Raw genomic sequence first — 22,630 nt, forward strand, 5'->3', positions numbered from 1 at the left:
AACTTGCAACTGTCTGTTAACCAACATTCATTCAAATATCTTTTGTGTTCAACAGAAGAAAGAAACTCGTACAGGTTTGGGACAACTTGAGGGCGACTACATTATGACAACATCATCTTTTTGGGTGAACTATCCCTTTAATATTGATGTAAGTGTTGCTTTTATTTTTTTATGGTTTAATGAGTGGTAATGAGTGTGACTGCAAATGGCTGGTATGCACCAGGAACAAAATATGATGTCATTTCTCTTACGGCTATCGTATTTTACATGTAATCTACTTGAATACTAAGATGGATGAAATGTTTCATAAGGTTTAATCATTTCCCTTATTAATTCCCTTTTTAATTTTTGCAATCTACTGGAATATTAAAATGGATAAAATGTTTCAAAGGTTGATTTTTAGACTGTCTAATGTTTAATTGACAAATAAATGTTTAATAAAAAATTTGTTTCTTTATTTGGTTTCATTATATTAATTGTAAAGGGTAAATAGTGTATAAAAAAAAAAAGTGAATGCAACATTTTGATAATTTATAGTTCAATATTAAGTTAAATTCACTTTTACATGTAGTAAACATAGCACATTTGTTTGGTTAAATTTCATCCATTATTTCAATTATATCTACTCAATATTTTTTGTTTATTTTATATAGAATTACAGTTGTGGTGTTTTATAATTTTGATTATATCTAATCAGTTTTATTTCTCATATAAAGTTTACTGACAATTACTCAATTTAAACAGTATATTTCATTGATTTCACAGCGTTAAAATTTACTCAATTTTTTTAAGTGTAAAAATGTTTCACCAAAAAAATTGAGTAAATAATAGTTAAACTTTTTACAGTGTAAGTAACTGTTAATATAATCGTATGATGTATATAACTTTCATAACATTAAGTAATGTGTCTGATACGTTACTTTCTTTATACGTTAAGTCGTGGACTAATGGTTAGAGAGTCAGACTCGCAATCGAAAGATTGTGAGTTCGAGTCTCGGGCCGGCAGGAATTGTAGGTGGGGTGCTCTCTCCACCCTCAATACCTTGACTGAGGTGCCCTTGAGCAAGGCATCGAACCCCCAACTGCTCCCTGGGCGCCGCAGCATAAATGGCTGCCCACTGCTCTGGGTGTGTGTTCACAGTGTGTGTGTGTGTGTGTGTGTGTGTTCACTGCTCTGTGTGTGTGCACTTCGGATGGGTTAAATGCAGAGCACAAATTCTGAGTATGGGTCACCATACTTGGCTGAATGTCACGTCACTCACTCACTTAAAAAGTTTTAATTCGCTTTAGTCCGTTTGTTTCCCCCAGATAATCAGATCGATTGTAAATTAATGCTATTCATGTTTGTTCGACAGTATTAATACACTAAAAGATAAGCTGCAAAAAATGTTTAGACAAATAATACTTAAAGTTAATACAAATGTTAGAAAAGCCGCACGGACCATTTATCGGATCAGACCAGTGAAAGAAGCTGCTCGAGCTGAGCACACATCAGTCATGCGACAGACAGACTCCGCGAGAATCGTTTAAATGAACATGCAATTTTCTGTCATAAAAGGTAAAAACCCAGACGAAAGAAAAGCGTGCAATCTGCTATTTCAGCAAAAGTTTATACCAGTGCCCCAAATTTACATAACGTTAACGTTACTCCTACAACAAACCTTTAAGAGGGGAGCGTAAAACAGAAGCCATATTCTTCTAAGCGCACCAGCACTAGTTAATTGTACTGTAAAAGTTTTTTTATGATTTATTATTGAATATTGTTACGCATCTATTGGAATACCCTATAATTACAGCAGTTTCTCTTATGAAGCTAGATTGATTGACATGTTTTTTAAATGTGTTGTACTAAATGTGTTTATACTTGTGTTTTAGACAATGGACTTGTCGAATCGACCACTCAAGAACTCAGCAGACAGGAGGGTTGCCCTCCCATATTCGTCAGAAGGCGAGTGGATCCTTCGCAATTATGCCCAGCTGTCCGAGAAGTTCTCCCAGGAGGAGCCGCAGGTTTCACCCCAGAGGTCCCCACCATCGACCCAGCTGCCAGTGATCCCAGAAGGTCATCTCCTGGCTGTTACTACACTGGGGGAACAGGCAGATCCCTCCCAGAGTCCTGAGGCGCCTTCCACAGCCATCAGTCTCCCCAGGAAGCGAGTGAGACTATTTTCGTGGGAGTCAGCTTCGGAATCGTCGGTGTCAGAGTCTGCCCTGCCTGAGACCATACTCCCCCAACCCGTCTCTGACCCAGTTATGACCTCTGCACCGCGGCCAATGAGGAAGAGGAAGAAGAAGGGGTCTTCCGGTCCTGCGTCTCTGTCTCCTCCTGACCCGGCGAGGCTGCCCGAGCCAGCAGCGGTGAGCGCTGGCGTGCCCGAGCCAGCAGCGGTGACCCTTGACCCCGAACCGGCGACTAAGAGAACTGTTTCCAAGTCCAGTCGTGAGGGCGGAGGAGAGAGCCGAGGCCGACTCTGCAGCAGAAGCATTCCTACAGTCTGTCTCATCTCGTAAGGAGATACCTGTTGTAATCGCTGACAATACTCTGTCTAATTATTTGTCTCGTCTTGTTCAGATCCTTCAAGTCCCTACCAGTCCTGTCTTGTCCCCAGACCCTGTCCGCAGAGATCCCGAGCCAGCCGCAGTTAGCGCAGTTCCTGACCAGTTTCTGTCTCCACTGATGTTGCCCCGTGTCCCATTGATGTTGCCCCTTGTCTGGCTGATGTTGTCGAGTGTCCAGCTGTTGTCTCCCCGTGTCCAGCTGTTGTCTCCTCGTGTCCAGCTGTTGTCTCCCCGTGTCCAGCTGTTGTCTCCCCGTGTCCAGCTGTTGTCTCCCCGTGTCCAGCTGTTGTCTCCCCGTGTCCAGCTGTTGTCTCCCCGTGTCCAGCTGTTGTCTCCCCGTGTCCTGTGACTTCTCCTGTCATGTCCTCTGTCAGTTGTCCTGAGACCACTCCCCACCCCTCACCACCCAGACCTGCCCGGACCCCTTGCCGTCAACCTCCGTCCCGTCCTTCTAAGACTCCTAACCCACCCACCCACCCTGGTCTGTCCCCCATGAACTTTGTTGTCCCGCCTCCTCCCCTTCCCTGTTTGTTTTTTTTGATTTGTCACCCTAACCCTGCCGTTGTGTATTCATGTTTGCCTTTGTTGTTATTTGTCATGTCTTGTTGGGTTTTTTCTCTGTCCCAGTCAGTCATGTCCCGCGTTTGATGTTCTCTTGAGGAGCGTCTGGAAGCCGCTCCTTGAGGGAGGGGTTCTGTCATGATTCTGCCTTCATGTCCTGACTTTTCTCTAGTCTTGAGGCAGGATCATGACAAAACCGTGTTTTGTGTACAACCACATGGCCTTGTCTTTGGGCCATTCGCTTGTGTTGTCTCGTTCCCTTGCCCCGCCCCCCCCCCTTGTCATCCTAGTCTTGTCGTGATTGCCTTATCTGTGCCACCTGTTGTGTCTTAATTAGTTCCCCTATTTAGATCCCCTAGTGTGCTCTGTCTTTCGTCGGTTCATTGTTCCACATATATGATTGTTTACCATATCGTAAGTGTCTCTATATGTTTCTGTATCCTAGAAGACGTTGTGAGTTCTGTGTTTGTGTATCTGAAGTTAGTGTTTTTGTGTTAAGAGTCTTTGTTTATCGTGTTGAGCAAGTCTTGTTGAATCGTTTAGTCTCAGTCCTAGTTGTTGTTTTCCCCCTCGTGGGTTTTGTTTTCCCCTTTTGTATTTAATAAATCCTGTGTTTGGTACTTCCTGTCTGCATCTGAGTTCATCCCAACCCCTCCACACAACAAAAGGGTGGGAAAATGTACTCCCATTAGCCGCAAATATTGCCACAAATTTTCTGGAGGGAGTGAAAACTGGTTTAGTCTGTCTCTTAATGCAGATGATAGTGGATCCCCACAAAGACTGTAAAAATTTAAACTGTAAGCTTAGATTTTTTTTTTTTTTAACTTGTCTGTAAAATCTCTATACTTTTGTCATTTTAAAGGCCTTCATGCAGAAATTGTCTTTAAAACCCTTCCTGCCATCTGCACCATACCCCACAAATGGAAAAATGGTGTGCACATCATACACGGAAATGAAGCGGTCCTTCATTGACATTCAACCTGTAAGTAAAAGCAACACTTTAAAATTACAGTGCCCTGTTTAGTCAAGTCACCTTTATTTATTTTGTATAAGACACACATTGTAGAATACAAACAGTTCCAAGAAGAGATTTTTAATAAAATGATGACAGAATTTTAATGTATGGGTGAATTATCACTTTAACCAATTTAAATTCACTATAGCTTTTAACTCATTTAAATTCACTCATTTGTAGAGTGAGGATCAGTGAAATATCATCACAATGCATGTTAACTTAACTTTTTTTTTATTCTTTTAAGGCTGGCACTAATTAGTGCTGTACTTGAATCACGAGCGTCCGGAGAGCAACTGGGGGTTCAGTGCCTTGCTCAAGGGCACTTCAGCCATGAGTATTGAGGGTGGGAGAGAGCACTGTTCATTCACTCCCTCCACCTACAACTCCTGCCAGCACCGAGACTCAAACCTGCGACTTTTGGGTTACAGGTCCAACTCTAACCATTAGGCCACAGCTGTGAACTATATTAGCACATTTCTGCGTTTTGATATGAATATGAATCGACACATTTGTACATCTTGAAAATGTCAGTTGTATTTTTATACGTTCTTGTACATTTAAATAAAATATTTTAAAATATTTGTAAATGTGTTGCTTGCATATCAATATAAAATCTTTAAGTTACAAAGTTTCAAAATATGGTTGTGTTAAATAATTTTTTATAAAAATACTGATGTTACTTAATATAAATTAACTCAACGGTTGGGTAACTTTTAACCCAATGGGTTGGGTTGAAATAACCCACAGATTAGAAGGTGCTATACCAACCGTAGCTGGATTACAGGTTGGGTTATTTTTAACCCAACATTTTTTAGTGTGAGGATTATTTTGGGGGTATTGGTACTTTATTTCATGCAAAATGTAAACTGATTACTTTTACTTTTACTTGATTACCTTTCTGAAGAAAAATACTGTACTTTTTACTCCATTAAATTTTATATTAACTTAAGAAGTATTCATTTTTATTTTTTTATTATATCTCGAATCTGAAGAAGCATTTTGAGGTAACAAAGTAGCTGTTTTTTCCCTCAATAAATAAAATAAATCTCTCTCTCTCTCTCTCTCTCTCTCTCTATATATATATATATATATATATTGTTCATTTTGATATATTTTTAAGCTGTTTTGGTATAGAGATGACAGCTTTTTTAAATGAAATGTTACAAATTTCCAAAAAGTGTTTAAATGAGCCCTGTATGTTATATTTATTATAAATGATGTTTAGTGATGTATGTTCTTATCAGAGTGGACTTTTTACACCCCAGGATATTTGCGATGGTCATTATTTTTCAGTGTAATTTTTGGTGAATTGTATAAAAAATAAAATAAAAAACCCTGTGGTAGGTTTTTTGGTAGGTCTAGAAAGATAGGCCTAGATAATTATAAGAGTTGCATTTATATGAAATTTAAATATTTAAATTCATAAAATACATTTAACAGATACATTTTGTTTCATATGGTGGGCAACATGTATTTCTTTTCTACTTAAATTGTGAATTGTTTAACAATTGTTTAATCTGGGTCTTTTAGTTAAGCTAGAGTTTACTCTTGTCATTGAATGATAGGCTCCTGGGATTCATTATGATCCCAGTTTAAAATATTAACTGATTCACGAAAATCATCTTAAGAAATATGTAAGAAAAATAAGTTAAGAAATTTCCTAAGATAAATTCCAATAAGTTCTAAAGAAATGAGATTCTTGTAAAAAAAAATCTGATGAAGAAAATGACATGCATTATCGAATCAGTGCTGGTTCTTGCTGAAGACTCGTTGATAAACTCGTAATAATCACAATAAACGCGCATGTTTTTGAATAAAGAGCCTGTCACGAGATGAAGTGTGCGCGCGCTGCATGTGTGCTTAATACCGCCAAAGATTATTCATTTATTTGTTGGCTTAAATTAAAAATGAACTCCCTGTCTGACTTGTTTTGTAAAAAAATAAAAATTCGTGGAAATGCAAGAAAATTGCATACTTTTTTCCCCTTACGTTAGAAGGAGAACATGGCAGTTAAGAATATTTTTTTCTTAAGAATGCTTCGTGAATCCGGCGCGAGCGGCGTGAAAAAAAAAAGGGCGCGCGGGTTATCGTGACGTCACAGAAAGAATTCGATTTCGTCGTGACGTCACAGAAAGAATTCGATTTCGTAGAACTTATAAGTCCAAGAAATCATTTTGTGGGTTTAGTAGCAGTGGTGAGTGAAACTGAGCAGTTATTTTCAGCGATTGTTATCGATTTTGACAACAATGTTTCAGCGACCTTGTCGAGTTCATCCGTTGACGGAGAGTCAGGTGTGTGATCTCAACACCCCCCCAAACCCCAGCAGCAGCACAGAGGAACAACATCCTCATGAGAGCACTGCTGATGCTGCTGAGGGAATCGACCAGGAGAGGAAAGCGATGGAGAAAGGGAAGAAGAAAAATAAGTGGTGGAGGTTGTCTTCTTTGTTTGGAGCTGTGAAGAAACATCTGAAGCGCAGCTCGAACCCAGTTCAGGGTGAAGTAGAGCTGCAGCAAGAGCAAGAGCAAGAGCAGAGTGAGGGAGTGAAGAACCAGAACCAGTGTAAAGACAGATGCAGTGATGGTAAATCAATGATCAACTCATAAGAATATGTGTTGAACAGTTTACTGAAGCTCTGTACTTTACATCAAATGCCATCAGTTATCCCTGGATATCCATTTTTAGTAAATTAATCTAGAGGATAGATTATAATAGCTTTCTTATTTAGTCTTCAATACCCTTTTCCTATCTTTTTAATGTTTCCTCAATATAGATAAGTCAAATCAGGGGAATCTTAAATAAAAAAATCACATAAGCACAATAATAAATAAAGAAATTTGAAGACTGATCAAGGGCAAGATCCAGGATATGTTTAAAAATAATTCTATGAGATTATATATGAATTAAAATTGAATAATACAAATATTTGACTTTTAGGTTAACTGCAGTTGTTTCATCTTTTAACAGACTACACTGTCAGACACAACCTCGTGAGTGATCAGCTGTGTGAAGGTGGATTTGACGCTGAGGCGACACGTTTGAAGGATGACCCTGAAGTAAAAGATGAATGAAAACTTGCCTAGCTAGCAAATACATTTAGTCCTGTCTTATCTTCATCATTTGGTTATATAATTATATTGTTAGGAAGGCCTCTCAGTGTATCTTTTTGTCCTGGTTGGATTTAAATTAAGTCAAACTACATTTGGAAAATAACTTTCACCTTACCGTTGTAAAAACTGTCTCTCTTTTAGCTTGGATCTCCACAACGTCTTCCAGAGGAGAAGGACCTCAACATCCTGGCAAATAGAGGCCCAGATAGCCACGGGTGTGATCTCAGCACCCCCCCAAACCCCAGCAGCAGCACAGAGGAACAACATCCTCATGAGAGCACTGCTGATGCTGCTGAGGGAAACGACCAGGAGAGGAAGGTGATGGAGAAAGAGAAGAAAAAGAAGTGGTGGAGGGTGGCCTCTTTCTACGGAGCTGTGAAGAAACATCTGAAGCGCAGCTCGAACCCAGTTCAGGGTGAAGAAGAGCTGAAGCAAGAGCAAGAGCAGCAGAGAGAGAAAGTGAAGAACCAGAAAGAACAGAAAGCCAGATGCAGTGATGGTAAATGACATGAGCATGACCAGTCATCATTCACACCTACACATCCATTACTGGGACATTCATTAATTAATCAATTGAATCATTCTAGTTTTAAATGATAGATTATAATAGCTTTTAAGTATCTTGTTTGGTCTCTAATTGGTCTAATTTTTAAGGTTTTCGTCAATGAAGAATTTATAAAATGTGATAAATCTCAAATTTTAAATAAATAAAATCCACATCAACACATATAAATCAACTTGAAAATGGATTAAGGTCATGATCAGATCTTTCATCCAGGAAATAAAAAAAAAAAAAAATAGTTTTTGTAATTTTATATGCACATAGTTTAGGGATGACAAATAATAACATGAACATATTTAATATAGTCTCTACTGATGTAAATGCTATCATGTGTAATTTAAGATTTTTTATATAAAATCAAATGGAATAATAACTATAACAAATGTTTAAAAGTGCAGTTGTTTTATCTTGTAACAGACTTCATTTCCAGCAACTACCAGCTGGGTGATCTGCTGGGTGAAGGTGGATTTGGTTCTGTGTATGAGGCGAGACGTTTGGAGGATGACCTTAAAGTAAGTGAAAACTTGATGAAAACGTATCTAGCGAAGTGATTTTGCCCCGTCTCATCTTTATACTTCTGTGATGTCATGCTATTGTTTGCAAGGCCTCTCAGTGTATCTTTTTGTCCTGGTTGAACTTAAATTCAATTCAACTTTACAAAACTTGTCTGTATATATTTAATGGTGGCCTCTTCACAAGTTAATTGTTGTTTGTTTTCTTGATCAGGTGGCGGTCAAATATGTTAATAAGACCGAAACCTACAGGCCAAGTTTATACATTGTAAGTAAGATGCACTCTCTCTGTTCTCCTCTCACTAACTAGTAGGAAAACTGGACTAAGTGCTTATATGGAAAACAACTTCTATCTTACCAACGTCTTTCTTTTAGCCTGGATATCAGCAACTTGTTCCACTGGAGATCGCCCTCACAATCCTGGCTAATAAAGGCCCCAGAGTGCCAGAGATCATCCAGCTGCTGGACTGGAAGGACTACAATGACCATTTCGTCATGATCCTTGAATGTCCCTCTCCTTGCGAGACTTTGGAAGACTTTGTGGGGCGTCAGGGTGGACGTCTCAACGAGAGCTTAGCACGGCGAGTCATGATGCAGGTGACTAAAGCTGCGAACGTGTGCTGCCAGCGCCAAGTGTTCCACCGTGACATCAAACCGAGCAACCTTCTCATCAACAACCAGACACTTGAAGTCAAACTAATTGACTTTGGGTGTGGGGACATTCTGAGGACAACTGTCTACATGTCATACTCTGGTATGTACTGTATCTAAAAGCTACAACTCTAGTGACGATTATATTATGAGTTGACCAGGCGTGAGTCACCAAAACAACAAGAAGCACCCGATATATATACAGTAGAATTACGACACTGTTACAGTCATGGATCTCGTCACTGTTGTGAACCGAACTTGCGCATCTAACAAAATCTTTTTCTTCCAGGCACAGCAACATACGTCCCTCCTGAGTTTCACATAAAGGGAAAGTACCACGGCAAGCCTGCGACGGTTTGGTCACTGGGGGTTCTGTTATTTAAAATAGTGGCCGGATATTATCCAAGTTTCTTAGATCTGCACATGCTCAAACTGCATCTCTGGTCCAAAACTGGTCTGTCAAATGGTAAGAGTTCAGTTATCATTTTAAACATACAAAACAGGGACAAGTAGCTTTCTGAAAGATGGGGTTAGAAAATGCATTAAGTTTTCTTGATTTCTGATGCCTGAACTCAGATCGTACAGCTAATATGATCAGTAAATTAAAGCATGTGTTAATTTTAAAGTAATATTCATGTGTCCCTTTCATCTTTCTGCACAGAATGCTGCAGATTGCTCCGCGCTCTCCTGCAAATAAAGCCAAAGAACCGAATTCAGCTGGAGGAAATCCTTTCCCACAAGTGGTTTACGGTACTAAACCTAAGATCACCTTAAAATAATTTGACGTTTAACATTTTTCTTTTCAATTTTCAATTTTCAAATCAAGTTTTCTCACTTTGCTTTTATTGTTAGATTTAATAAGTTGTATGTTTTACCTTATAAAATGTAATTCGTAGTGTATTTACTCATGTAATAATACTGTATTTGTTTCTGTTTTGTTTCAGGCCACCACATAAGACCACCTGAGAAGTTGTTGTATCTTCAGCTCTCCAATGGTTCCTGCAATAGTTGCAGCAGTATCAGAGGCCCAGTCTACCACGTCTGTCCCCTGCAGTCCAAAACATCCCAGAAAAGCTGTTTTAAACTAGAATATATATTAAGTTAAAGTGTTATTGTCGCGTTAACGCTTTAGGAGTAGTGGGATGTTGATCAATACTGGCTTGGGATGGGTGTCATCACGTGTCTCAACCAATGAGAGCATTTGTGGTGGGCCTAAGACTGCAGCAGCTCATGAAGTGCTCACGACTTCATAAGTGGGAAACCCAAAGTTTCTGTTAACACGTAAAGACAGCAGAGAAGTGCTCTCGCTCAGCACAGTGGAGTGCATCGATTTGTTTTGAGTCTTTTGGGAAGCGGTAAAACACGGCCCTCTCACAATACACAGAAATCTGCTGAAATCATCCGTGAAGCAGTTTTCTGTGTAGCATCTCTGCACATCATCTGTGTAGAAGTTTAATATATTGTGTATATTTAATTTTCTTATTTTTGGCACAGCCTATAAAGAGTATGCCAGACCTACAATTCACTGCTTTTTGTATGTTATATTACTTTTATGTGAAAAATAAAATCTTGAATCTTGAATATATTGTTTTACAGATCTATCACATTTGCTGCTCAGAAATGTTCACACAATCACGCTGCATGTGTTAGAAATTCTGCGGTCCGCTCACACTACATGTGCACCACACCCGAACCGAACTGAACCGTGCTCTGGCCCACCTCTTCCAACCGAGCCGGGGCCAGCTAAACGAACTGCGGCACGGAGTGATCACACTAGATACACCCTTATTCTCCTGCATCCCGCACACACAAGTCTCTACTCGCCCATCAAGTGTCCCACACCGCACTCGATAGTGCAGGTCTCCACTCGGAAGGCATCTGTTATAATCGTATGATGGAGGCTCTGAACTCTGAGCATAACTTTATTTTCTATAACAAACTATAAAATATTTTTAAATAAAGTAAAAAAAAAAAAACAATAAAGTAAAACCACAGACTCCAACACTGTAAAGTACCATCTGTATCCCGTTTTGGCCAGGAAAGTCACATATTTTACCTTTCTTTCCCGTCGTCCTCCCGTATTAGTATTTTCCCGTAAATCTCCCGCATTTTAATTTTTATATTTTAACCTGCGTTATTAATAAAATATTAATAAAAAAAAAACATTCCCAATCTGAGCTCTGTCACTAGTCTAGCGATAACTGCCACCTGTAGTAGCCTGTCGCGAGGAGTGTGTGAGGTCAGATGACATGAGTTATAACGTGGGAAAAACAACAACAACAAAAGAAAAACCGAGATGGATGATGGATGCTACGATAGAGAGTGAAGGCACACCTGCCAAAGAACCAAACCCCATTTGTAAATACCAGGATAAATGGGACAGCGAATTTACTTTTTTAAAGAATGCAAAGTCTGCAACAAATTTGTACAACAACTCACTAAAAGAGTAAAAGAAAAGTTATGTGAAATAAAAAGAAAAACTGTAAAAGAAAAGCAATATGAAATGAAAAGAATGTGTGGAATGAAAATAAAATGTAAATATAAAGACAAGCAATGTTAAATTAACAGAAAATATGCAAATAAGCCTTTAAATAAATGCTCTTCATATATACCCTTTTGTGTTTTCTGTGTTTTTTGTGTCTTAAAATGTAAATTTCCCTTATTTTCAAAACCAAAATTTGACAGGTATGATTTGGAAGAAGCCTGCAGACAAATGAAAATGTAAACTAGCCACAAGTTATTAAAGCAAAAGTCATGCCTTTATTAGTATTTTATATAAAATATATTTATTGAATTGTCATTAAACTATATATATATATATATATATATATATATATATATATATATATATATATATAGTTAAAATTGTTGCAATGTGCTTTAAAAGAAAAAAAGTTGCTAAATCTAGCAACAAAATTGCTAGTAAGTTGGCAAAACTGTCGACGCTTTTATTTTATAGAGGGGTGCTCTGACCCACGTGAACTCAGACTTTTATTTTGACAGGCTGTGTATCGTCCTTGAATTTCCGGGTCCAGTTAGAGCAGGACTGTGCGGGATGGAAACGCGGTGTTTGTGTATTTTGCTGGTCTGTGTGCTGTCACTGAATCACGCCACAGCCGACAATGGCAGCGTTAAAAAGATGAAAATGCAATACACAGGGATGCCACTGCTGAAATTTCAGTTTTGGTGAGTAAACGGAATATCTTTGTGTTTCCTGTCAGTGCGCGTGCCGATCAGCGTCATGCGTCGATAAAGCAACTCAATTAATCTAAACTGAGTGTGCGTTCAGTCAGTGCATTAAAACTGGTTTATGCGCATTTCCTATTCGTTTTTTCTATCTAGATGTGCTAGATTTATATATAACATGTGACTGAATAGCTATCTTATCATAGTATATATTATTTAGCATTTTTAAAGGGAAAATACTATAGTATAGTAATATACTAATAGTATACAAGTGAATATATATATATTGTCTTAAATGTCTTATTGTACATACTTGCTATAGTGATTTGCAGTTTGTTGTGTAATTAGCTTTTTTTGTTCCACTGGTATATCACTTGTCAGTCTTCTTTGTCAGCTAGCTCTTGTCTATGTGCAGTGTGTCCTGAGGGTACAGGCGGGTGTTTGAGGAGTACACTCGGGTTCTCACCCAGAGGTACCCAGACATCCGCATCGAGGGAGAAAACTTCCTGCCACACCCCATATATAGGTGGGTTTCTCATTTCATCAAGAACTTCTGTACTGCAGACCCTACAGATTTATGGACAGGTCTTATTAAAATATAAGTGATTTTAACTCATAAACTGAAACTGGAATGAAGGTCTTTATTTATTTATTTTTAGACACATAGCTTCCTTTTTTTCTGTCTTCAAACTTGCCGTGATTGGTTTAATTATCCTGGGAAAAGACCCTTTTACATTTTTCCACATGGAGACTCCAGGAATCTGGATTTGGGCGAAAGAGAATAAGGTCTTCCACCCTCACATGACATTTCTTATATGGGGATGCTGGCTCAGCCAATCTTCAGAAATTAAAATACACACTTCAAATGTTTTAGTTGCCTACTACATGTGTTTGTGACTTTAGTTTGTTGTGTTTTTGTCAAGATATATGCCTGCATGATGGTGTTCTTCCTCAGCAACATGATTGAAAACCAGTGTATGTCCACCGGCGCCTTTGAAATCACACTTAACGGTAAGACTGATTATTAATTATAGATCAAAATATTCCATCACAAAGATTTGACACAGCTGTTGGGACTTGATGATGTTAAATGCTAGTGATTTGTCCTCTGTGTGTGTGCTTATGTGCTCACAGATGTTCCCGTGTGGTCCAAGCTGCAGGCGGGACACCTGCCCTCCATGCAGCAGCTGGTGCAGATTCTGGAGAATGAGATGAAGCTGAGTGCACACATGGACTCTCTGACTCACAGACGGGCGTAGAGGTGGGGCTTGTGGGTTGTCTAATGGTGTTTTGGAAAAGATCTTGTGTGTCCACAGGGATTCTGCAGGTGTTATTTCACCCTTCCCTAACTGAAGACCTTAAACGGTCTTTAAAGAAGTAGTTCACTTCCAGAATGAAAATTCCAAACCTCTATGTATTGTTTACTTCAGTTTATTCCCTAAATTTTCTTAACTTTGTCTCAAAAAGTATTTAATTTACCCTGGTCTAAAAGCATTGTTGTTTTTGGAATATTTTGAAAACTCAGCGCTTTATCTCTACCCTCTTTTTAACTTCCTCTCCAGGTGTGTGATGCGAGGCATTGGTGTGTGAGAGGGCATTAATGAAGGTTTGCACTGAACGCAGTGTGTCTGCTGGTGCAGACTGGATGTCCAGCCTTCTCTCACTGCTCCAAGGGTCTCTCTGTATCCACAGCCCTGCGGTCCTTGGCTAATAATTATGGAGGAAATGGAAGGTTTCATCTGCAGATATTCCGTTGTCATCGACCAATAAACACACATGCTGTTAAATGGGTTTAAAATTGGTGTTGAACAGTGTTCATCTGTTTTGGGGTGCATGCAGTAGACTGCTGTATTAATTAAATCAGTTTTCAGATTTGTATTTTCAAACTCTTTGTAATATATGCAGAACTACAGTCCTGTTGTTGATTTCTCTCTCTCTATTTCTTTACACTTTCATCTTTCTTCATATGATCTTGAGCCAATTTATTAATTCCACCGTTAATGCTAATTTTCAAAGTATGTTTTAGTCAACGGTATTCGTTAAGAAATATAAACAGTTCTGTAAATGTATTCAGTAACTAAATATGTACATATCATCAAGGATGTACTTTGATACATTTTGATTTCTGATCATTTTTAATATTCGTTTATACTCCGTTATGAATAAATTCTGTCAATGGATGTGTAAATAAATGGTGTCTTTTGTCATAGAAAAACAGGCGCTCGGTAATATTGACCTTCATTCAGCTTTCAGAATGTTTTTTTTTTTCTCTTCCGGAGACCTTTGTTCATTAAGCGATAGGATTTTAAAACTATTAAAAGTATTCTAATGGGAATACTGAAATGAGTAAATAAAACTGATTTCCAGGTGTGATTGGTTCTTTGGTCCTAAACAGCGATGAAAAAAGTAACATTCCACAAGAAAAAGCGTCTTTCAAAGGAGATTACGTGTAACTTATTAAAATATATTTTAGTTATATATCATATTACCAATGTTTTGGCACGTGAAGTGTTTTAAAAAAAACCCTGCAAGTAAAGTTCACCGAACATGTAACTTTCAGAGCACCACTAGATGGCGCCCGCTGTTAAAATGGAGATAGGTCACGTGGTCTGCTACTCTGCTTCGCCAATCGCCAGGGAAGTGGTGTACAGAGAGCACGCGTGCTGCAAATCGAAATGTGATTTTCGTTCTAGGTATTTTTTTGTGTGATTAATTTTTAACTTGGAAGTTTTCCAGCAGATGAAATTCTGAATTAACAGTCATGTGGAGGTAGCGCGAGGTGAACGTGACCACGAGTAGTTTATTAAGCAGTCTGTCATTAGTGCATGCATGTTGCTTAAATCTGCTTCATGTGTAGTCGGTTCGAATGATCACTATGTATTTACTGTTATTTTGTTTAGTACGTTACCAATTCAAAAAGTCTAGAGCAAATGCATTATAGAGCCGATTCGTCATAGTCGATAGTCACCCAGGTGTGTTTTGGAGGAGTGATGGATGGGGATCCAGCAGGAATGAATGCGTCTCCGCAGTCATCAAGCATGGAAGTGAAAGAGGATATGAATACCCAAACTGAAAGTGAGCATCAGCCATCAAAAGATGCTTTGATTGACATCAGCTTTTGCGGGGCGACTCCTCTGGTGTGGAAGGTGTCGGACATGAAGAGGTGCAGATCTGCGGGTGTGATCGGGGCTCTGGTGGGCTCTCTCGCCCGTCAGCCTCGGCAGAACGTGCGGCTGGGACGACCGCTGGAGCTGCTGCAGGAGGAGGCGCTGCTGCTGGAGGACACGAGCACTGCTGCTGCTTCACTGCAGACTCAGGTGACACTTCACCTGTACTGACACCGAATGCATTCACACATCCATCTAGCCATCTTATAAGTGTCTTATACTTTATGAATGATATATGTGTATTATGATTATTTTCATCAGGATTGTGGAGATGAGGAGACGCATGCGGAGGCTGTGAGACGGTATGAGGCCGGTCTGGAGAGCAGTTATAAGGAGCAGTGTGCTCTGGCCCTGGAGGACAAGAAGACAGTGCTGAGGAGAATCATGAATGAGAAGGAGAACGGTGAGAGAGTGTCTGGTAAAATCAAATATAGAAGACACTAGGGCCAGTTTATTTTACATTTATCCTATTTAAATATTCAGATGCTTATTTTCTTTTGGCGTAAGTGACTATTGTCCCAGTTACAGCTGATGTTAAGGGGCTTGAATAAATGTAAAAAAAATTAATAAAACTGAACCCAATTTCTTTATTTCTCAACTGCTCAAACCTTACTGCCAAAGTGAAATCTTAAGATTAGATGCAATAATAATAATAAAACATGTTTACAAGTTTAATTTAAGGCATTAGAACTTTTAACTGTAAAAATAAACAAAGTAGTTGATTTTTTTTAAAGCCTAGTGTGTTAAATAATACAACAAAATGCATATATTTTGGGCTCAGTGATAGAGATTTTTATACTGGCCCCCATCACAGAAATAAATAAATAAACATGATTGTTGTTTTTGATCCATGTAACCTTGTATGTTAAATAAATAAGGTTGTTATGGGAGCAAAATATTAGATTCCAGTTAAATTTCTAAATTTCTCACATCTCTAGTTCGATTCATTTGGTCTGAACCAAGGGCAAACAATTATACATTGTAGTATTTTTCAGCTTTCTTGGTTCCTTTTCACACCACACTGATTGCTGTGGTCCGTACCAGTTGAAACGAACCAAAATGCAGTCACATGACAACATCTACATCACTCATTGGCCATGACGTATTTCCTAAACTGCTTTTTGATTGGTCAGAATTTACGTGCGGGAAAATTCCAACATAAGAGGAAAATCCAGCAAACAACACGGAGACAACACAACAACACGACTGCGCGGGCTGGTTTTTGTCTCTGGCCATAATCTATTACAAAATAGATTAACTTCAAGCAGAGGCGTGCATGAATTCTTCTTAACTATGACATGCTCATGGTCATCAGACCAAATTTCTATGAGGCTTTGAGTGTGAAGTTATCACGTTGGTTTAACAGTAGTATTCTAGCAAAAATTACTGCAGAAATAGAATATTCAAATTTAAAATAACTGTATAAGTTAAATATAAATAAACCTTTGTTAAAGCTATGAAAGCTTATTGAGTGAAGGGCAGTGAGTGATTTTTTTTGTTTGATAATTAATGGCACAGACAGCAGCAGGTATAAAAGGCTGTCACTTTTAACTTATGCACTGATTTAATTTTCTCTCACTGTGTTTACGAGGCTACTTGCGAAGATGGGTATTTTGACTTAATTTTCTGTGTATTTGTCTGTTCAAATGCAATAAGCGCCCTGGTACTGTATGTTATGTGTGTCAATGATATTTGGCTCTCCCTGATCCCACAGGCACTGATGATTGCGGCAGTGCAATTAGAGACCGTCTTAATGCACTGGACCAGGCCTTCCGCTTCCCGTTGCCGGCTATGGCGGTTCAGCTCTGTACTGCCCGCGCCGGCTTCAGCCACTGTCCGGAGGAACGCAGTTTCCATTCCACTGATTGGCCAATGCCTAGAGATGAACGCTTGAACACTAGATTCTGTGTCTACAGAGATCTGAGAAATAAAGGCTTCTACCTGACCTCTGCAGGGAAGTTTGGAGGAGATTTCCTGGTGTATCCAGGTAAGTTTATGACAACCTGGAATATCAAAAAGTCTATTTATTTTATTCCATTGATTACAGATATATATAAAAGGTTTTTTTTTTTTTAAGTGCAGCTTAACAGCCAAGATCTTTATTGTCATTTTGCAGGTGATCCTCTGCGGTTCCATGCTCATTTCATTGCATTATGCATCTCTATGGATGAAGAGTTACCTCTCTGTGATATTCTGGCTATAGCTCGTCTGGGCTCCAATGTGAAGAAAACAGTATTGCTCTGCTCTCCAAAGAAGTGCGGCGAGACCGGAAATGATGAGAGTGTGGAGGGTGATGTGGTGTATTCATCACTGCAGTGGAGTTCTATGGTGTAACCACACAAATATTGTTTGATATTAGAGAGATGATGCTTCTCAGAAACTTGGTGTGCCTTCTGATGTGTAAAGTGTGTGTGATAAATTCTGAATGACTGAATTTACTTTGATTGTCAACATATAGGGAGAATATCCCAAGATCATCTAATAAAAATCTAATTTAGCTGTGTGTTTTGTCTTTATCTTTTTGTGCTTTTTATGTTAATTTGAAGTATTGGTTTTCAGTGTCACTTAGTTTAAACCTCACAGCCATTTAAGATTACTGATAAAGTGAGATGGCAAATATATTCTATGAGACTATTATATATTGTTATGGAATTTTTTAGTTTTGTTAATTTGGCATTGATTGCATAAATCTTATTCAAGTATCTTTTTAAACATACAATGAATAATTTAGTATATAGTCCATAGGGACATTGAGTTATTTTTTGTAACTTGTGCACGTAACTGGCTTATGTTGAATAACAACATTTGAGGGGAAACTGTGTAGCAGGGACAGGCAGTTTTTGAGAGTAACCAGGCATCTATGATGAGATGTGCATGTGTTATGATGTGATGTGCACTAAGCAACATGATTGGCTCAAAGGTCCTAGTCTGTCCTTCAATTTATCTTTTTACATTCTATAAAAAGTGGGCTGTAAGTCTGTGTGTTATCTCTTTGCACACAGACTCGGAAGCTGTGTGTAAACCAGATCATTCTCTGCAGAGAATTAAAGCAATACAAAGACAAAACTCTCAATACAAAGAAAAATTCTCAGTCTCTACAAATTGTTATTGAATTAGAATTTCCACAACAAAAATTCTGATTGTGCACTGATTGTGCCAAAGCAGCTTTACAATTTCAAACAGGAAAATAATTGGTCAATAATGCAAGAGGACAATATATAGATAAGTATTCATACAATACACAGCGTTTTAAACGTTTTGATTGAACAAATAATTTGGAGTTTTGTGTTTAACTGCCAGCTTTTCTTGTTAGAAGGGAGTTAAACGGGTCACAATAGGTAAAAATTCAATCGTTAGCTTTTTTTTTTTAAATAAAGGACATTAAAAATAACTTACAATTAATTCACATATTTAAAATGTGTAACTAATATTTTGTCCATTATGTTTATCAAATATAAAATCAACTCGAGTGGAGAGTATTTGTAAGTGAAAAACGCTGCCATCTGGTGCTGTGATAAGGACATTATAGGCACGTAACAGCTTCTTTTAATATGGTACATCCATATTGTGGTTATTAGATAACAGAGTGTAGAGAACGTTTTATAATTAAAAGAAACTGACTAATAAATTAAATGGGGTAATGTAAAAACTGCAAAGAGGCAGAGCCAGTGGCGCGTTGTGAAGTCTCGCGAGACAAAGACGAAGACAGGGTGAGATCTGAGTCGCACACGGAGGAAGGCAAGAAAAAGAGGGAGATCTTGACAAACTAATAAAACCCATTAAAGATGTCGGGACGGTCCGTGCGAGCGGAGACACGCAGCCGTGCAAAAGATGATATCAAAAAAGTGATGGCGGCAATTGAAAGGGTCCGTCGATGGTAAGTTGCTTGTTTAAAGAGGGAGACAAGTTTTTTTTCTTCTACGTTACAAAAATAAACTTCAGAGTGGCGGGGAGGGTGACGTCATTCAGTATCATGACAGACAAGCAAGGCAACCAATGGGCTTCACTGTATCCAGCGTGTAGGCGTGTCTTAGACGTGTCAATGGGGATTGTACAATCTGTTAGTGCTCAGTAATGGAGTGAAGTGATTTTGTCATAATAGGCATTTTTGTATATTAACCTGGAACTTGTTTGTCCTCTTAGGGAAAAAAAGTGGGTTACAGTGGGCGACACGTCATTAAGGATATTCAAATGGGTCCCGGTTACAGAAACTAAACAGGTGTGTATATCAGGTCATCTCAAGCAGCTGTCCACTTCTCAGATATATAAACACAGTGTTCATTTTCAAAACGTTTTTCTTTCTTTCTTGCAGATATACAAGCCTAAAGTGTCAGGTACTGCGATGAGGGAACTGAAGGGCTTTCCTACAGATGTAGTGTTGGAAAACGCCCGCTCCGTGCTACTGGATTTTCAGGGTAAAACAGGTTTTAACAGGCTATGTTTATGTCAGACACAATGGAGCTTGATATTTCCTCTCTAAACAATTCAGAACATCCTCTATTTAATATAATGCAACACTGGGGTATGCTCTAGTGACTTAAATGACCTTGCACCTTGACAGTGTGCTTTGCATGCCTATTTTTACATAGGATGTAATGTAACATTACAGTATACTAAAGTACTTAAACATAATTCACATATTTATTCAAATATGTTTCATTCATACATTCATTTTCCTAAACAGATGACAACAGCAACCAGAGTTTCCTATCAGATGCCTATCTGTCTAATACCAAAGTGGACAGCAGCAGCAACTCCAGTCCACAGCACGTGAGTGAGGCAGTGAGCCCTTCACACGCTCCCTTCTTCCGTACAGAGGACTCCCAGCCACCCACCCTGGGACAGGAGACCATGGATGCCGAGAGAGGTGAGACAGACCAGTCAAAAGATGATTTGCCTAACTGACAAGGTAGAAAAATAATATTTGCTCTTCAGAACAAATGCAAATGAGTATTATAATGCAAATAATATGTAATGTGTTAATGGGTTAAAATATTAAGCAACAAGAACTGTTTTCATCATTGAAGAAAAAGCATATTAGAATGATTTCTGAAGGATCATGTGACGCTGAAGAATGTATTACACAAAATTCACAATTTCACAATTTTAGTTATTTTACTGTATTTTGATCAAATAATTAAATGCAGTCTTGGTAAACGGAAGAGACTTCTTTTAAAAACAGTGACGAACCTTATTTATTCCAAAGTTTAGTGCAGTGTATGTATTACTATATTTTCCTTTTCTTTTCTTTTACATCCTTTATCCTAAATAGTGATCATTCTCATTGCTGTAATATGTATTTGTTTTCCTGTATTACAAGACAATACAATAATGTATTTTGTTTGGGTTAGCATAAAATAAAAAAATATTATTATTATTTATTTATTTATTCATTTATTTATTAACCTTTTTTCCCTCACATTACAAAAATAAAATTCAAAAATGAGATTTTTGGGTATAATTGTGCTCAACTGTCATAAAATAATGCCATAAAACAACCAGTGTAAATAGTCCTGAAACAGGCTTCAGTTCAAAGCAACATTTAATTTAGTATTTTTTCCTTTTTATTTTTGGGGTGATATAAGATTTATTGTATGCATGTTCTTGACATGTTTTGTTAGATTCACCCAAGTATGTAGGATAACAGTTAAATCCTTCCTTTCACATTCATACATGTATCTTTACATGTTAATTTTCATGATCAAATCCCATATTTAGAGGCATCAACAACCAGCAGCGAACTGACGGATGAGCCTCCAACTCTAATTAAAGAAGATGTGTTGTCTCTCTCTACTCAGGTAACATCTACTATAGGCTTCAAATAAATGTTCACCTAATGCATTGTGGGAATTAAAATACATATTGTAAATATCATGTAAACCTGATTTGTGCTTTTCAAACCATGCCACGTATGACATTATTGTTTTTCACAGGAGGAAGAGGATGTGATTGGAGCCCCACCGCTTAAAAGAGTTTGCACTGAGCAAAGCTCAACTCTCAGTTAGCACCATTATGCTGAACATTGCAGGTCAAACGTATAGAAGAGTTTCTGAAAGCGACTAAACTGTACATTTAAGAGACTTTTTGCAACCTGCCAAATGCCTGAATTTCACTTGTACAGTAAATGATCAAGAAAAGAAAAACTTTGTTTTCTTTTTTATACATTTAAAAAGATGTTCTTCGATGTTTTCAGGTGTTTTCTTATGAAGGTAAATCAGTTTGTATCGCATCGCATGTACAGTATGAGTTGAATTTTAAACAATTAACTTGTTTTGTGTTTGTGGCATTTCTAAAGATTATACAAATAACTTGTATTGCCTTTTTTGTTTTACTTTATTGTAAAAATACTTCAGTGCATGCATTTTGAATAACATATGTGTTATCTGTTTCTTGATTTGTTTTATTATTGTTCAATGTACTGCATCAAATTATCAAACTTTTTATTGAAAAAGGTATGCTTATCTTTTATAAATGGTAAGGTCACTCACAGATTTGTATTTGAAATATGAAGGCTTCTACTCTCTGTAGTCTTTTAAGTATTTTTCAAAAAATGAGGAAGAAAAATAAAAGAAATATTTGTGTATGGTCCATGTAGTCTTGCCTGATAAAAATGTACCTGGACTTTTTCACTAGACAGATGGAAATATAACCACTTTGGATTTATGCTGCTTTTTCCACTGATTGCATCATTTGCAAAGTTGTATGACAGAGATAAAACACTGTTTTACATATGAAATTATTTTAATGGCACTTCCCAAAATCATGATTCTCTGGAAATTATATAATTTGAATGCAATGTTTAAAAGAGTTTATATAAATTTAAAAATGTAGCACTATTTTAATGCTTGAGACAGAGCTGTATTATTTCATTCTGTATGAGGCCTGGAAAAACGTCTTTATAAAATATGTTTTAACGTACATTGTTTTCACTGCCAAATCTGGTATTAACCATTTACTGTATAAAAACATTAATACTGTATTAACATATTAAATCAAGGCTGTCTCTTTAATTGGATGAAAAGTGTCGTGTGCACGTTCTATTGTCTCCTTTTAATTATATAAACGCTGCCCCTTTCAGCAACCTATAGACATTGGGCCATACAAATTTTTAATGTAAAATAAAATGTCCGTTATTAATACTAAAGTACATGAAGCAAACTGCATTCCACTCTCATTTTCAAATTATCTATGAATTTACAATAAACTGACCTCTAACCACGCTTCTAAACACTGAGTTTGTGATTGGAGGGGTGTTGCTTTGACAAAAGGTGGAGTAGGTACAATTGACAGTTCCATCGGCCAATCAA

General features: G+C 37.8%; 3 protein-coding genes across 3 annotated transcripts; all 3 read left to right on the forward strand.

The window, feature by feature from the left end:
- The first annotated feature begins 11,960 nt into the window (after positions 1-11,960).
- selenot1b (selenoprotein T, 1b) lies at positions 11,961-14,336 on the forward strand. Its single transcript, XM_052531928.1, has 6 exons — positions 11,961-12,156; positions 12,572-12,682; positions 12,816-12,942; positions 13,080-13,167; positions 13,291-13,417; positions 13,719-14,336. The coding sequence occupies exons 1-5, from the start codon at positions 12,026-12,028 to the stop codon at positions 13,413-13,415; spliced, it is 582 nt and encodes a 193-aa protein (XP_052387888.1). The 5' UTR covers positions 11,961-12,025; the 3' UTR covers positions 13,416-13,417; positions 13,719-14,336.
- Positions 14,337-14,709: 373 nt separating this feature from the next.
- Positions 14,710-17,826, forward strand: tsen34 (TSEN34 tRNA splicing endonuclease subunit). The gene is made up of 4 exons (XM_052531923.1): positions 14,710-15,473; positions 15,585-15,726; positions 17,038-17,310; positions 17,440-17,826. Exons 1-4 carry the CDS (start codon positions 15,147-15,149, stop codon positions 17,655-17,657), a joined length of 960 nt encoding a protein of 319 aa, XP_052387883.1. The 5' UTR covers positions 14,710-15,146; the 3' UTR covers positions 17,658-17,826.
- Positions 17,827-19,010: 1,184 nt separating this feature from the next.
- On the forward strand, positions 19,011-21,987 carry bcl7bb (BAF chromatin remodeling complex subunit BCL7B b). The gene is made up of 6 exons (XM_052531927.1): positions 19,011-19,200; positions 19,467-19,542; positions 19,636-19,738; positions 20,008-20,190; positions 21,042-21,121; positions 21,257-21,987. The coding sequence occupies exons 1-6, from the start codon at positions 19,109-19,111 to the stop codon at positions 21,326-21,328; spliced, it is 606 nt and encodes a 201-aa protein (XP_052387887.1). The 5' UTR covers positions 19,011-19,108; the 3' UTR covers positions 21,329-21,987.
- Positions 21,988-22,630: the final 643 nt, after the last annotated feature.

Source organism: Carassius gibelio, chromosome A18, assembly GCF_023724105.1.
Source record: "Carassius gibelio isolate Cgi1373 ecotype wild population from Czech Republic chromosome A18, carGib1.2-hapl.c, whole genome shotgun sequence".
NCBI lineage: Eukaryota > Metazoa > Chordata > Actinopteri > Cypriniformes > Cyprinidae > Carassius > Carassius gibelio.